We start from the raw sequence: 15,066 nt of genomic DNA, 5'->3' as shown, positions 1-15,066 counted from the left end.
GAGTTGAGAGTGATGAGAAGAGTGATTTACCTTGGCAGAGACCATTCATCCTGTAGTGGCACTAGGTGGCAGTCCTGTCTTGCAGGGCATTGGCACTGACCACCACTGGCACCACCTCCCAAGCCGTATTAGTGATGTTGCTGCCCATCCTCCGGCCATAGCAGGGGTAGTGGACATAATTGCGAGCCTCCACTGCTTCCAAAAGGACATGTCATTGAACCTGGGAGCTGCAGTCTTTTTGCCTTTCAGGGCCATGTCTTCTCTGCAGCAGTTCTGGCTTGGAAGCACTGAGAGGTGTGCATGCGGTTGGACTTTAAATATGGTGGCCGGTGTGATGAAGAGGCGAGGTGTTGCATGGCGGGCGAATGAGAGCCTGCCTGCCATGGAAGTGGCGTGTTTCCCGGGAAAGCATTATTAATACAGTAGGTTTGGGATGGTACAGTGTGAAAAACAGCCATTGTGGCCAACAGGTAAAACATCGTTTTACCCAGCTGCTACCACATTTAAGGTGGAATCATCCCAGATTTGCACTGAGTAAAATATGTTTTAAAAACTACCCTGAAATCGTCACCAATACCAAGAGATGGTGGATGTGACCCAAAAATGTCAGCCGAACACATTTATTGCAATGTTTCACTCAGCGGTTGGATTATTTGAACAGCTCACTGGAGAAATTTAAACTGCAACCTCTTAAAGAATATTTTTTCAGGAAAAGGAATTACATGGGATGCTTTCAGAGGTTCATACTTATTGATCATAAAACTTGCTGTTTGAATAATGTTATTTCATATATTTTTAATTTACGTACCTGAGCTACAATCCAACACTGACAAAATTAAAAACAAATAAACTTGCATTGTCAAAATTATCTGGTTGTCAAAAGTATGGAGTAACATTTTTTTCCTTTGCTATATTCTCTCTTCTTAGACATCTTGAGTGCTAAACTGAAAAAATGTTTATACTGACACATGTTTAACTTGGATTCCAGGACAGCAATATCCATGAGCCAGTTCCAGCATTTATACTAGCAAATTGGGCGCCCATATTCTGGGAGCAAAATAGTAAATCTAATTGTTAATGGGCCTGGTGTTGCACCACCAAAGCAAGGGAGCAAGATTTACTACTGTAAACAATGGAAGCCATATCATGGTCTGTAATCTCCCTAAATTAGACCTGAACACATGCCATTTTCATGACAACTCAAAAGAATATTGTATGAAGCTGATTTCCAATTAAATTGAGTCAGCCATGAACTACAGCTTCTTTTGACCTTTTGGCGGTACTTCGATTACCTCTGGAAGAGACCAAGGTGTTATGGTGATCCTGAATGACTATCACCAAGGAAATGTATTTTGTTTCATCAGTAAAATATACATCATAGTCTCAGATTGCATTGGACATCTTGATGTAATTGTGTATTGCTCATTTAACTATATAGCACTGACAGTTCAGTCGCTGACTCAAAACATAATCCTCATGCAAATTAGTTCCAAATTTGAAATCTAAACACATTTAATTTCCCGATCTTAAACTTTGTGAGCCACGAAATGTACGAATGTTATATTGAGGACTAAGACAGGACTAAGTGCTAATGAAATAAATGGCCTTAATCTTTTATTCAAATGATTAAGTTTAATGTCACTACTATTACTACAGCAACAACTTACATTTATATAGCACCTATAGCATAGAGAAATGTCTCTAAGTACTTATTCTTAATACTTAAATATTAAGGAACCCCAGCGGATCTCCGGACCGAAGGCCAGAGAATGGGGTGGAACCTGGTTCATCTGAGATTCCGTCCCATATTTCAGGTATGGGAGGCTGTGGGAAAATGTTCAATCCATGTCCAACAACCCCCCATCCCCGCTATTATTGGGGCGTGAGTGGGAGAATTCCTGGACAGCTAAGAGCTGGTGTGAGGTTTTGAGGCCTTCAAAAAGGTACCAAACCTTTACCAAGCAAAAGTACTCAATCTTAATTCAAGGGCTCCAGTAGAGGTGGAGAGATTTAAATGTTTTTGATTTTTGACCTAGCAGATTGGCTTTTGACTAATCTGCTGTCAGATCACTGGTGTACCCTCAGGTGCCAGTGGCCTACTCTGTCTATGCTGATGACTTTGTCCCTGCACATTGTGTCCCAAGATGGGGCTGAAGGCTTGGAGCATCAGCACAAATACAGCCTCCCCTGCCATACTTCTGCCAGTGAAGCAGACCAATCAGAATCTTGATCCCTGAAAACTTTGTTGGATTTTGCAGAATTAAGCATTGCAAGCACTTCATGGAATGAAATGCAAAAGAAAAATATTTTGTGACAGTCATTTATGCAGTACACTAATGTAGCACTAGTGATATTAGTTACTTCATCAGAACTGCTTCAATTGTAACATTTTTAATTCCACATCTAAGATACTTGTTAAATTTAGATTGTATTGATATGCCTCTTTCTGCAGGTTTTGCCTTTTCTTGCCCTTGGTGTAGGAGTGGACGACGTTTTCCTTTTGGCACATGCATTCAGTGAAACAGGACATAATAAAAAGATTCCATTTGAGGTAAGAATAAGAACTTAATTTCAGGGAAGCTGGCAAATGATCTTTCTTGCATTCTGTTTCTTTTTCATATTGTCTCTTTGGGTAGCATATTTGATATTTCAGAGCAAGCATCATTTTTATAACTAGATTTATTTGCAACTGGAGATGGGGGGGTGGCGGGGGGGATGCGGGGTAGTTTGAATAGAAAGTACTCGCCCAATCTTTAATTGACTTTTAACAAAGCTCATGTCTATGTAACCTAGGTGTGGGCTTTTGGAGTTCAATGACAAAGTAGTAACCTAAAATAAATCCGTATTTGGTTGACTTTCTTCCCATCACCAACCAATTCCACACACACACACACACACACACACACACACCACCCCCCCCCCCCCACCCCCAACAATAAACCCCACACGCAATATACACTGACTCTTCAGTTCCCGGTGTCTTTGTTAGCAAGCTTAAAGCATTTTGACTGTCTCATTCTGCTGGACCTTTTATGTGCTTTAAATCAAAAAGTAAACAGTTCCCTTTGGTAGAAAAACATTATCCCTCTGGTTTTGAATGACAGACTAGCTCAATGTGTGGTCCAGCATTATATTGCTGCACCCTTTTTTTTAAAAAAGAGTGTCACTCTGTGTTAGAAGCCCTGCAGATATACCATCAGCTGAAATATGAGGATAATGCAGGAATAGTTGTATCAAAAACAGGGATTGTTTAGCTTTGATGAAAAAATGCCCACTATTCTTCTCCAGCACAATAGGGTTGTGGCACATTTTGTGAGAAGAAGATTTAACATATGATTAGATCAACCTAAAGAATTTAACTATTTTATAGTGTGGAGAGAGTTGAGTACTGCATGCATAGAGTTTCTAGCTTACTATGAATGAAGAGCTTACTATGTTCCTTCAAAAACAACAATTTGTTATCTGATGTCTATGGGAATAGCCATCATAAATTTTGTTTTGATATGCTTACATCTATTATGCCTCTCCACAGGACCGAACAGGCGAATGTCTAAAGAGAACTGGAGCAAGTGTGGCCCTCACCTCCATTAGCAATGTGACTGCCTTCTTCATGGCTGCTTTAATACCTATCCCTGCTCTAAGAGCATTTTCCTTACAAGTAAGTGAACCAATACTATTCAGTCAATTTTTTTGGAAAATCATGTATGCCCCTGTTGTTGCTACTGAGTATCTAAAATAAATTGCGCACTCTGACATTCTGTAAATAAATGCATTGTGATTTAATAAAACAACATGTGTACAATTCAGTGAGTCTTACTGTTTTATCAATAATGTTATTGTAGTAAGATGAGGACCATTAGTTATCTTTTAATGGGTGATTGGAGAAATATAGCTGACATACACACCATTGTCCATAAGCTGTCACTAGGGAGAATGTCAGAGGTGCCTTTACTCAGCAGCTTACTGTGGTAGCCTTGCTGTTGGAGAAAAATACTCCTGGTGCATTTCTGCAATTGTCATGAAACTGTGGTAAATCCTTTGCAGTTTGAAGGTGGCCAGTGTTTAATGGTATTTATAATGGTGCCTTGCTTGCCAGAACTATAAACACTGGAAGTGAAATTCCTTATGAAATCATTTAATACTTTGTGGCTGTATGTATATAAGGCTGCACTCACTTTTATTGTTACATAGGTAGGTTAAAATTAGTTCTGCTGTTTAAATTATAATCTAGTAGTATTTTTCCAGTCACTAAAGTGAAATTCCTGCTCCACAAATCTGCAAAAGAATTATTTTTCTAAAACAATCCACTGCTAATAAAACATCATGGATCAAGTCCAGTCAAGGAGCTTAATTAATTAGCATTGATCCTAATTAAAAACCCACATTCTAAATGTGTGTACAACCCGCATGTGATAACAAGTAAGTTTTTTTTTGTTTTGAGTAGCATTTTTCCAAAAGCATCAAAAGATAAGTCCTGCAGGCTAGCTGATATTCATAAAATCAAGGCAGATCGTATTCCTTTACAATATTGCTGACTGGAGACATAATTGCTTCAGCTTAACATGGAGACAATTTATGAGGTCAACTAACCTCTGCAGTGCAGATAAACTGTACTATTTCAGAAGAGTAATTTTACTTTTCGTAACCTGTGTCTCCACTCATTTTTCATGCTGCTTGACCTGTAACCTCCCCAGCGGAAACGAAGGGTTGTAATTTTTCTTGATACCTGAGATAATAATTTCAGCGGCTGGATACTGCCAGAAAGACAGCACTTTGAAGCTAAGAGTGACAATGTGGTTACAGTAATAGTTGATTCTAAATGGAGAGGGTGAGAAAACGTTTGGACAACTGTGTATTTTCTAAACTACTTAAAGTGGATATCAAAGTAGAAAGTGCAGAAGCAAATTCTTACTCTTCCAACTCCCTTGGTGATATAAGTTTGAGTTCCCAAAGCACCTGTTCAAATCAGTTTGATTGGCTTACAAAGCAGAAGTTTAGCATCGAATGCAATTTAAAACAGAAAGCGAGCTCTTTTTTTCAGCTTGGTTTGACATTTTTTACTTTAAAAAAAATAATTCCAATTGATTTATGTATTCAAAGAGGGAGTTGACTTTGACCTTTTCCTTAAGACAGTGTGAGATAATTATCAAAGTATCCACGTCTTTTGAGGCCCAGTATCTGTAAAGCAATCCAGCCGCTGAGGGAGAATGAATGGTTTCCTGATTAGCTCTTGCAAATGCAGCCTGCTTTCAGTCTTGCATGTCAACGGTTTCTTCTTTCCTTTCTTCCTGTTATTTTGCTTGGAATGTTTGGCATAGTTTTCTCCTGAATTGTTGGTCGAGTAACAAATCTAAATTTGATCAGCTTTTGGTGTCGCAGTTGACAAACATATTAAGGTAATCAGATCTAAGTTGGTAATTTTGTGAAACTTGCACAGACCTGCAAAGAAGACTGGATGAAGTACTTTTAAATACATCTATGCACATTTATTTATATAGTATGAATAGATTTCATTGGAAAACATATTACAGTGTATTGAAGAGGAGAAATAAAACCCTTGGCACAGTTGTGGCAGATTGTGTAAGTGCAGTGAATGGCCTACGTAGCCCCCCTTCCCCAATTATTTAACCTTTGTAGACCCCTGCCTTGCACTCTGAAGAAAAGCTTTTGCAGCAGTTTAGAACTGGGTATTGAAAGGAACAACAAAGGGAGGATCTAGCAGAGTTGCAAGCAAGCAGAAGTAAGGTGGGAACTGTGGATGACAGGCCTCATCATCTGCTCATCACCTCTAGCTATGCATTACACTCATTCTCTCTGGGTGGTCTCCCAGGAATGGCGGATACAGCATGTACCTTGGACTGGGCCCCTACCAACCAGTCATGCTGGCTTCTCTTTGTGTACCTCATGCACAGGCTTTCATTCTCTTTAACCTTAGCATGAAGTAACCAGTTTCGCTATGAACTATTGATGATGCATGTTGAATTGTATGATTTATTTGAATTGTTAAAAAAAAGAAAAAATTCTTTGCTTGAAACCACACATAAATCGATCTGCTTAGTCCTTAAAGCTTAACTCCACTCAGTTTCAGAGTTGGTATGTTCATTCAGAAAACATTTTTGAAGTCTTTTACTCTTTTTTTTGAATTATCACTGCAAAATATAATTGTTTCAAAATTCAAATAGTAACCCTAAAATTCAAGAATTTTGCTGGAGTTATAATTAACATTTGATATGTACCTTTGCCTTTCTAAACATAGTTTTTATACTTATTTAAGCCATGAAAATGCTGGACTTTAAACAGGATTCTGAGATTTATTTTAGGTAATCTATACAACAAGCTAAGAAAAAATATCACCGATTTTTAGAGCCAGTGTTGCAGTTTTCACCGGTGCTAACCTTTCACTGCTGTCCCCATTGTTTAGTTGTGGTGCAATGCACATTACTACATGGAATGTTGATCCCAGTCTTTGTTCTTTTTGATAAATGCCATATAAGTTACAAACAGCTAGGGGTACATTGATCTAGGTGAAGCACAATAAATGTGTGAGCAATACATGGCAAAACAAAACTGATACTTCACCCTTCTGAGAAATAAAGAAAATTGAGATTTTTTAGTAAGAATTTTTTTTAGAAAATTGACAATTGTATTTTACATATAAAATAACAAGTACTTTTGTCAAAAAATTAAAAATCTTTTTAAAATGGCTGTGATTTAACATTGGTTATTCATTAATTTATGTTAAGTAGTTGTGGGAATTAATCCCCTTCCCCTAAAGTAGACCTTTGTTCTTTAAATTATAAAAGGCAAATGTTAAAAATTTTCGTGCTATGATTACTTAACATAAGTTACGTGTGTGTTCGTACTTTCAGCAATGTGTCCTCGCAGTCTGCTTTGTCTCTGTTTTCTCAAATGGGCTGTCTTTTATTTTCGTTTCCAGGCTGCTGTTGTTGTGGTATTTAACTTTGCTATGGTTCTACTCATCTTCCCTGCTATTCTCAGCATGGACCTCTACCGCAGGGAAGATAGGAGACTCGACATCCTCTGCTGTTTTACTAGGTATGGGCCAACTGAAAAGCTGACTTTTGTACATCTCCTAAAGGTTCTGTGGTATGTGAATAAAAGACCCCACAGCTTTGCAGCACTGCTTTTCTTGAGAAGTGGGATAAGAATGAGTTTTATGGCTCTTTTTGACTGGATAATTTACTAGAAGCAGAATTGTTTGAAGAGCAATAAACTCTCTTGGCCCCTGAAAAAGTAACAGATAAATCAGAAAGTTATGGTCTGTAGAAGAGAATTACAGATTTTCCCATGGATTTTGGTAGAACTGATTAATTCCATTCATATTTAAATGCTTAAAGTTGTCATCCCATTTTACAAAACACTTGTTAAATAATATTGATCTGAAAAGTTAATAGGATTTCTTGTTGACACAAGAAAAAATTCAGTAATGCTATCAGAAATTTAGAGTAATAGCTAAGATTTTAGTCTGCAGTCAGTCTTTGTTACAACAGATAGACATACATGGTGTACACTGTACATTGTGGGCAGATACAGAGTAATGGATGGTAAATCCTCAGGAGATTACAGATGGCCCAGGATCTAGTTTTGGTGAGAGGTATTGGTTTTTAGGTGTAAGCACCTCTAAGACTTCCTGTTGCAATAATGCTGATGGGGTGGTATATTACTGCATGCTTCTCACATTGTTCTTGGGCTATAAAGGGAATGTTGCTGGTCTGCAGATAAGAAAAGGAGCCAAATTATGGAGATTTTTCTCTTGGTTCTGTGCATTGTTTTTTCCAACTGGATTATTTTCTTTCTCATCTCAGTCCACAGTGACCACTTTAGTGAGTTTCGTGTCAGAACAGAAGAGTTTTTGATACATATGGAAAAGTCAGACTTGTTTACACATTTGTTGATCTTTTGGATCTCATGCAGAATGAAAGATGTAAATGATGAGAATCAACAATGAGCACTCAGAGGATTAAAGTGAGTGTCAATTTTGCACTGCTTCACGCAAATGTTTCTTCTTTTTCTTTCAGTCCCTGTGCCAACCGAGTGATTCAGATTGAGTCACAAGCATATCGAGATACCAATGACAACCATCCTTGCCAACCACCGCCACCTTACATCAATCAAAATTTTACCCACGAAACCCAAATTACCATGCAGTCTACTGTCCAGTTACGCACAGAATACAATCCTCACACCCAGGCTTATTATACAACTGCTGAGCCTCGCTCTGAGATATCTGTTCAGCCAGTCACTCCAACCACGCAGGATTCACTTAGCTCTCAGAGCCCAGAGACTGCTAGTTCAACACGGGATCTTCTCTCCCAGTTTACAGACCCCAATAGTAACTGTGTAGATCCACCCTGCACTAAATGGACTCTCTCTTCTTTTGCCGAGAAGCATTATGCACCACTGTTGCTAAAGCCAACAACAAAGGTGAGTACTAGAATCAAACTGCTTTACCTTGTTTATTGTTACCTGAAATAATATTTAAAGCAATGTCATGGCAGGATATTTGCATTCAACCTTCTGGGTAGATATGAGGGATAATTTTGAACTTTGCAACCTGGGCAGCAACTTGGTGGAGTGAATCATCCAACCTCTCATTCTAATCAAAATTAGGCAGGCTCTGCAACTGCTTTGGTGGAATAATGACAGATCTTACAGACAGTACAAAAAAACAGGACCAGGTTTAATTGTAGACAATACTGTAAGAAATTTCAAGAAGACAGACAAACTAAGAGATTAGATAGAGAGATGTCAGATTAAATTTAATACTGTGAAATGTAAGCTGTACATTTTGAGAGGAGTGAGGGGTTGGGGAGATATGTGTAAACAGTAACACTTTGAAGAGTAAAGCAAAGATATAGGGGGTCAGTTACACAAATCTTTATTTGGAGAGCAAGTTGATAATGCATATGGTTTTTGGATCACTAATCTGATATGTATAAATTTAACATCATTACCAAAAGAATAAAGGGGTAGGTTAGGAGTTTTTTGTACACAACGTTGTTGGGACATGAAATGCCCTAACAGAAACAATAGTTGAAGCAGAATCCAAAATGGCTTTTGAAAAAGGAAATGAATGAATATTTGAAAAATTAAAGCTTAGCACAGCATGGATAAAGGGCAGGGGAATGGGCCAGTGCAGGCGTATAGACCAAGTGACCTCCCTCATTTCCTATATGGGCATTGGAAGAGGTGAGGAGAAACAGAAAGCTCAGCTGGCTGGGAAGAGGGCCCAGAGAAAACATGAAGCCAACAAATCCTGCACCTTCTCAGGCCACTGTCTTCCTTTGCAGAAAATGTGGCAGAGACTGTCATGCCAGAGTTGGGCTCTGAGCCACTTCAGGAGATGCTTAACATAGTTGACCACCAAGGTGCAAATATATTTTAAAAATGCTGTGTGGGTCACAATGTTCAATTTCCAAATGTATTGAAAAACTCCTACATTGGGCAATTTATATAGCAAAATTCAGTTTAAAAGATACATTGTGTATATGCAGTAACAATTACACCTTTAGATTGTGCTATGATTGACCTTCACAATATTAAAAGACCTATCGTGTTAGTGTTCTTTAGAGTATTGTGGTTTTCCTTGCATTAAACTCTAATTTGTACCTTACTGAAAGGGAATTAATTGTAGCTTTAATTATTTTGAGCAATCAATGAAAGTGAACATAAAAATGTGACCAGCAAAAATATCACAGCTTTAGTTAAAACGTTTTAGTACAGTCATTTATAAATGCCCTTCCCCTTCTCTTCCCCTCTCCACTACTCATTCTTTCTCGCTTCTTTTCCTTTTCCACTTTGCCGCTTCCATTTTCATTCCTTTCCTCCAACATCTTCACTTGGTCCATACCTATCTCCTGATTCAACCCTTCCCCTTTTCCCCAACCTGTCACCTGATCTGAATAATTTACTCAGTCTCTATAGAAGATCTGCCTTTCATTCCCGATATACAATCAATCTCTGAAATGCCCGATCCAATTATAATTAAGGAAACTAAATCTATTGTTTGCAGAAAACATCTCAGCCGTTGCTTATCACCAAGATTTGCCTATTGCCTTTGGAGAAATAGAACCAGCTACTGTTCTTCAGATACTTCACATGATCAACCAACAAATGTACATAGATATATTTCAATACCTTGTCTTTGCAGTTGCAGAGCCTGCCTAATTCTCATTAGAATGAGAGATTGGACAATTCACTCCGCCAAGTCATTGCTCAGATTGCAAAGTTTTAATATTTAATATCTGGCATAAAGATATTTACTGTAGGTAACTACAGTAAAATAATAAAATTATCTCTGATCACCATCATCAGCCAACATCATTTGTTAGATTTCTTATGAATTAAGATGTTGCTAAGTTATCCATGATTAGATTGTTTGCTTGGGCTATCATTAAGGGCAGAATTTTACCATCGGCGAGCGAGACCTGCTCGTCAATGTGTAAAATGACGCGCAGTGACGTTGGGGGGAACTTCTGGCGTCACCACGTGCTATTTAAATTTTCAGGAAGGCAGGAGCGCAGCATAATCAGCTGTGGGCCCACCAACCTGTCAATGGCCAATTGAGGCCATTGACAGGGTCAATTAAGTAATTAAAGGACCTGCCCGTCCAACCTTAAGGTTGGCAGGCAGGCCAGGAGCCCCAGTGGGAAATCAAAAAAACATGAAACCTCATCCATGGGCAGGATGAGGTTTCATGCAGGCTTTAAAAATTTAAAGGTTTTGTGAAAATATAGGACATGTCCCAACTCATGTGACATTGTCACATGCGGGGACGTGTAAGGGAAATTTTATTTTTCTATTTTTGTCTTTTTCACATTTAGAGCCGATTTCCCTGATGCAGCACTCTAGGATTTGGGATTCCACCCCCCCCCCCGCACCCCCCCCCAAATCCCCGCACAGTGAGCGCATAATACTTCCATGCAGACATCATGTTGGGTGGGCCTTAATTGGCCCGCCCACATGAAATGGCGGCGCACCCCCAATCGGAGGTGCCGATTGAAAGCAGGCCCTTATGCGCCCGCCCATCATCCCCCACCACCCCACCCCCCCTCCACAGTGGGGGGAAAGTTCAGCCCTAAGTATTTTCTTAACTAATCTTGCCCAGTTCCCTCCATGTTTGAGCCTGTGAATTTTGTTGAGTTCTAAACCTGACTTTTTTTTATGTCACAGATTGTGGTCACATTGCTTTTTTTGGGTTTACTTGGGATCAGTCTCTATGGAACTACAACAGTCAAAGATGGACTGGATCTTACGGACATTGTACCTCGTGATACCCGAGAATATGACTTCATTGCAGCACAGTTTAAATACTTCTCTTTCTACAATATGTACATTGTAACTAAACAAGAAACAGACTATCCCAATGCTCAACACCTGCTGTATTACCTCCACAAAAGCTTCAGAAATGTGAAATTCATTTTGTTGGAAGATAATGGGAAACTTCCAAATATGTGGCTGCACTATTTTCATGACTGGCTACAAGGTAAGAACAGCAATCCTTTCATCTTATTTTTAAATTATAAGATGAGGGTACATGAATTAAAACATTATTCACACACTAGATATTGTCTCGATTTTGAAAATAGCACCAATAGAATTACTCTGCAAGAGTGTGTTTATTAGCTATTCTTCAATACTGAACAGCAACACCGAACTGAATTTTATACATTGTATTTTATTTGTAATTCTATGCTTCTGTGAAATGCCTTGGGATGTTTTACCATGTTAAAAGTGCTATGTAAATGCAAGTTGCTGTTGGTGTATAATGTTATGGAATTTCTTGAAGTTCAAATGGAAAAATAACAATTTGTTAACAATTCCCATTTATATTTGGTAAAATCATTACAAAGGCCTTTTCAAGAACAGAAAGATCGGCCGTGATCTGTAATTTAGAACCTTGATCAAAATCTTTTGGAAAATATTGGGTATCGAAAATCTGCAAGAGATTGGCATATCATGGTATAAGTGCTGAGATGCTCCCACCAAGGAATTCCACTGTCGAGTTTGCCAGAGTTTGTAGGGTGGGGATAGATATCCTGATTTGCCTTGCAGTAGTAGTTCTCTGTGCCAAGAGAAGCACTTCTAGGGTATCATCTACTGGAAACATTCTGGAAAGTCCATTAGAAGTGGCTGAGCCGAGGTGTGTCAGACCCACATCTCTCCCAGAAACAACATATAATTGTCCTCCTTATTGCCCCTTCTGTAATTTTTTTTCTGTGGGGATGTAGCGGGACGGATGGGAAGGGGTGCAGTACAGGATGGTTGTCTGACCAGTTCTACTTCTGCCAGCCACATGCTGGGTACTTTTGAGGCATAACACATGACATTCATAATCCCTGACCTCTTATCCTCCCTGGCTTGATTCAACTTAGGTAGATGTTTCATCCTTGCCAGTTTCTCCAGATCGTTTAGTGCTAGATTGGGACCCACTTCATTTGATTCTTGCTTAATTTCCACTGGACTTATGCTGGAAGCCCAGCTGTAGATTTTTGAGGGTTTCAGTATAATGTACTTCACTCTTTCCTTATAAATGACCTATACCTAGCTATGCTGATAGTATCTTATGTTTTAAATGTATCTAATGGAGTAACTGATAACTGGGGAGAATTATCAAGTTTTATCGCAAGGAATTTGGCCCTAGGGCTATCTTTCATTTGGATTGAAGATTTTATATTGCCTCCTAAATTGAACATGGTAAGGTATGATGAAACTAAAAGTGCTTCATCAATTAAATAATTACCGTAGAAGAAATGAAATGCAGACATCCAAAAGGGAGAGTGATATTGAGAAATTGTTTATCCCACTGGAAGAGAGTAAGAGGAAAAGTCAGAGAACATTAGTGATGTATGCACTAATACCAAGAAGTGTAAGTTTCAAGAATCATCATGTAGGCAAGTGGACAGTACAGTGTCTTGTAATTTGTTTTCTAGTGTATTAGGAGTTTTTGGAGGGGGCAAACAAAATTGTTGACTTACTACTTGTTCACTAGTTCTTGGTAAAGTGGAAATTACTGAGTGTAATTTTGACATATTGTAGCTATTTGCATGTTGCATGCTGAATAATGAATTCTAGGTAGCAAACTACAGGAATCACTATAAAGAAAACCATTTGCAACACTGGGTTCCTAGTTAGCTTCAGTGCCCCTAATTTATGAAGGGTAACAGGCAGCCAGGGTGTATGAGTGCCTGTGGGTCAAGCTCAGCTGTTATGATTAAGGCCATTGAAATGTTTCAGACCTGTTCTTTTTGTTGTTAAACCTGCAAAAATAGTTTGCCTTCATCACCACCATGATATTTTTGTTCCCATTCATATCTCCAAAACATTCTGATCCATTCTCTGATTCACTTCTCGCTGCCCCTTCTGGCTCCTATCTGATGCTACTGCGTTGCTCCAGCTTCGGACTCTGCTATGGCTTCTGGCAGGAATTCTGTATCATGATGGTTTTGCTAGATCAGGAAACCCTGCCAACAGAGCATAGCAGAGTCTGATCCCAAAACAAAACAGCAGCATTGGGTGGATATCAGAAGTGCAATGAGGAGTGACTTGTAGTAAAAGGCTTTTTTAGTGACTGGAGGAAGGGGGGAATGTTACCTTTATGAATTTATGAACTGAGGTGGACAGCACAAACTATTTTGAGTCTTTTGTTTTTCACACGAAAATTTGGAAACATTTTGTCTCTTGTGTGCTGTATTCTAATATAAAACAAAAAAAGTCTGTGCACATTGTTCATTTTTAATTTCTGTAAATTGTATTTTATTGGTCAGTTATAAAGTTCATTACTGCAGTGGTGAGTGTTTGTGTTGATGGGTTAGTAGATAATCCAGTTGAATGATTATTATTTAGGGAAGCTAAGCTTTGAAAACATGTGTGCAAGCCAAGGCCACACCGAGTGGAGTGCTTTGAAATCACCTAGGTGGTATTTACAAATTGGTTCCTCTTCATTCCGAGCCAGGTCTGGGAATGTGCATCAAGTTTGGCAGGTGTGCTCTGTGTGTTTTTGAAGCTGCTGCCATTGTTTCAAACCAGTTTGTTTTAAGTTGATGTCTGCAGGTCTACGTGGGAGTTTTTTTTCAAACTGGAATAAGCAAGCTCAGCCCTTAGGCAATGGCATTTGTGCCTGGCTTCTTTAGCCTTATCTCCTTACAGCTGTAGTTAACCTATCAGATCTGTAATGATGGTTTTGATTACAGCTTCAGTGCAGCTGTGAGGTGGGTCTAAAAGTCGGGGTATGCGGTTTGTCATCTGCTCACACAGAGGCTCGTTGTACAGGGTTGTGGCTTCCTGTTCCAAATCTGATCCAAATTACCTGCTTGGAACAGCTAGTGATCTTCCATGCTTTTTTAAAAGGGTACAGAGGAAAATTGCAGTTGAGAATGAATAGGTGTTGGCTGTGATCTTTACATGTGCTGGCAACAGATCTCACGACTTGTAAGTGCTGCCCAAGTCAAACAGATGGAATGAATTGAGGACACAGTGCTAACTCATGCTGTGCTCAAGGAACGGCTGAGTTCCTTTTACTTTTTAACTTGTGTGTTCATACTGTTTTCTCTCTGTGCTGAACACTTTTTCCTCCAGTCTGTTCCGTGGAATTTGGTTGTGTAATTTTGCTATTGGAAAAGGTTGCCATGACTATACTGTGCATACTATACATAGTTACAGGCTTCACATTCAGGGTTTTATTATAACATGCATCTTCAAAAAAGGAGGGAGCTTAAAGATACTTAAGGATCGATTTTAACCTGGTGCAGATTCAGGGGTGTGGAGACTGAAGCAGGTGGTGAACCATCCATCTTCTTGGTATGTGAGGCCCAGAGACTGACTTCTGCCTAAACACAGCGGGAATAGCATCAAAGTTAATGGGTGGGAGTGGAAAGTCAAATGGCGGTGGGGTTTCAGGGTAGTCGGGCCACTGCTAGGGACACATTGGTGTGGTCCCTACCAAACAAAGTGAGGAAGTGGGATAAGACAGGTCAAGGGGGGTATCATAACCAGGGCAGGGAAGTCCCAGAGCATCCTTGTGGGGCCGGGAGGAGTACCTCTGCT

General features: G+C 39.3%; 1 protein-coding gene across 1 annotated transcript in view; it reads left to right on the top strand.

Moving 5' to 3' along the window:
- ptch1 (patched 1) overlaps window positions 1–15,066 on the top strand; it is an 89,466-nt gene that overhangs the window by 44,241 nt on the left and 30,159 nt on the right. The window contains exons 11-15 of the mRNA XM_041186590.1: window positions 2,453–2,551; window positions 3,533–3,658; window positions 6,938–7,056; window positions 8,040–8,445; window positions 11,194–11,506. Of these exons, the coding sequence (XP_041042524.1) occupies window positions 2,453–2,551; window positions 3,533–3,658; window positions 6,938–7,056; window positions 8,040–8,445; window positions 11,194–11,506 (1,063 nt within the window). The remainder of the gene's footprint in view (window positions 1–2,452; window positions 2,552–3,532; window positions 3,659–6,937; window positions 7,057–8,039; window positions 8,446–11,193; window positions 11,507–15,066) is intronic.

Source organism: Carcharodon carcharias, chromosome 4 (assembly GCF_017639515.1).
Source record: "Carcharodon carcharias isolate sCarCar2 chromosome 4, sCarCar2.pri, whole genome shotgun sequence".
Taxonomy (NCBI): domain Eukaryota; kingdom Metazoa; phylum Chordata; class Chondrichthyes; order Lamniformes; family Lamnidae; genus Carcharodon; species Carcharodon carcharias.
The sequence above is the reverse complement of the archived record's forward strand: the minus strand, read 5'-3'. Positions and strand labels throughout refer to the sequence as shown.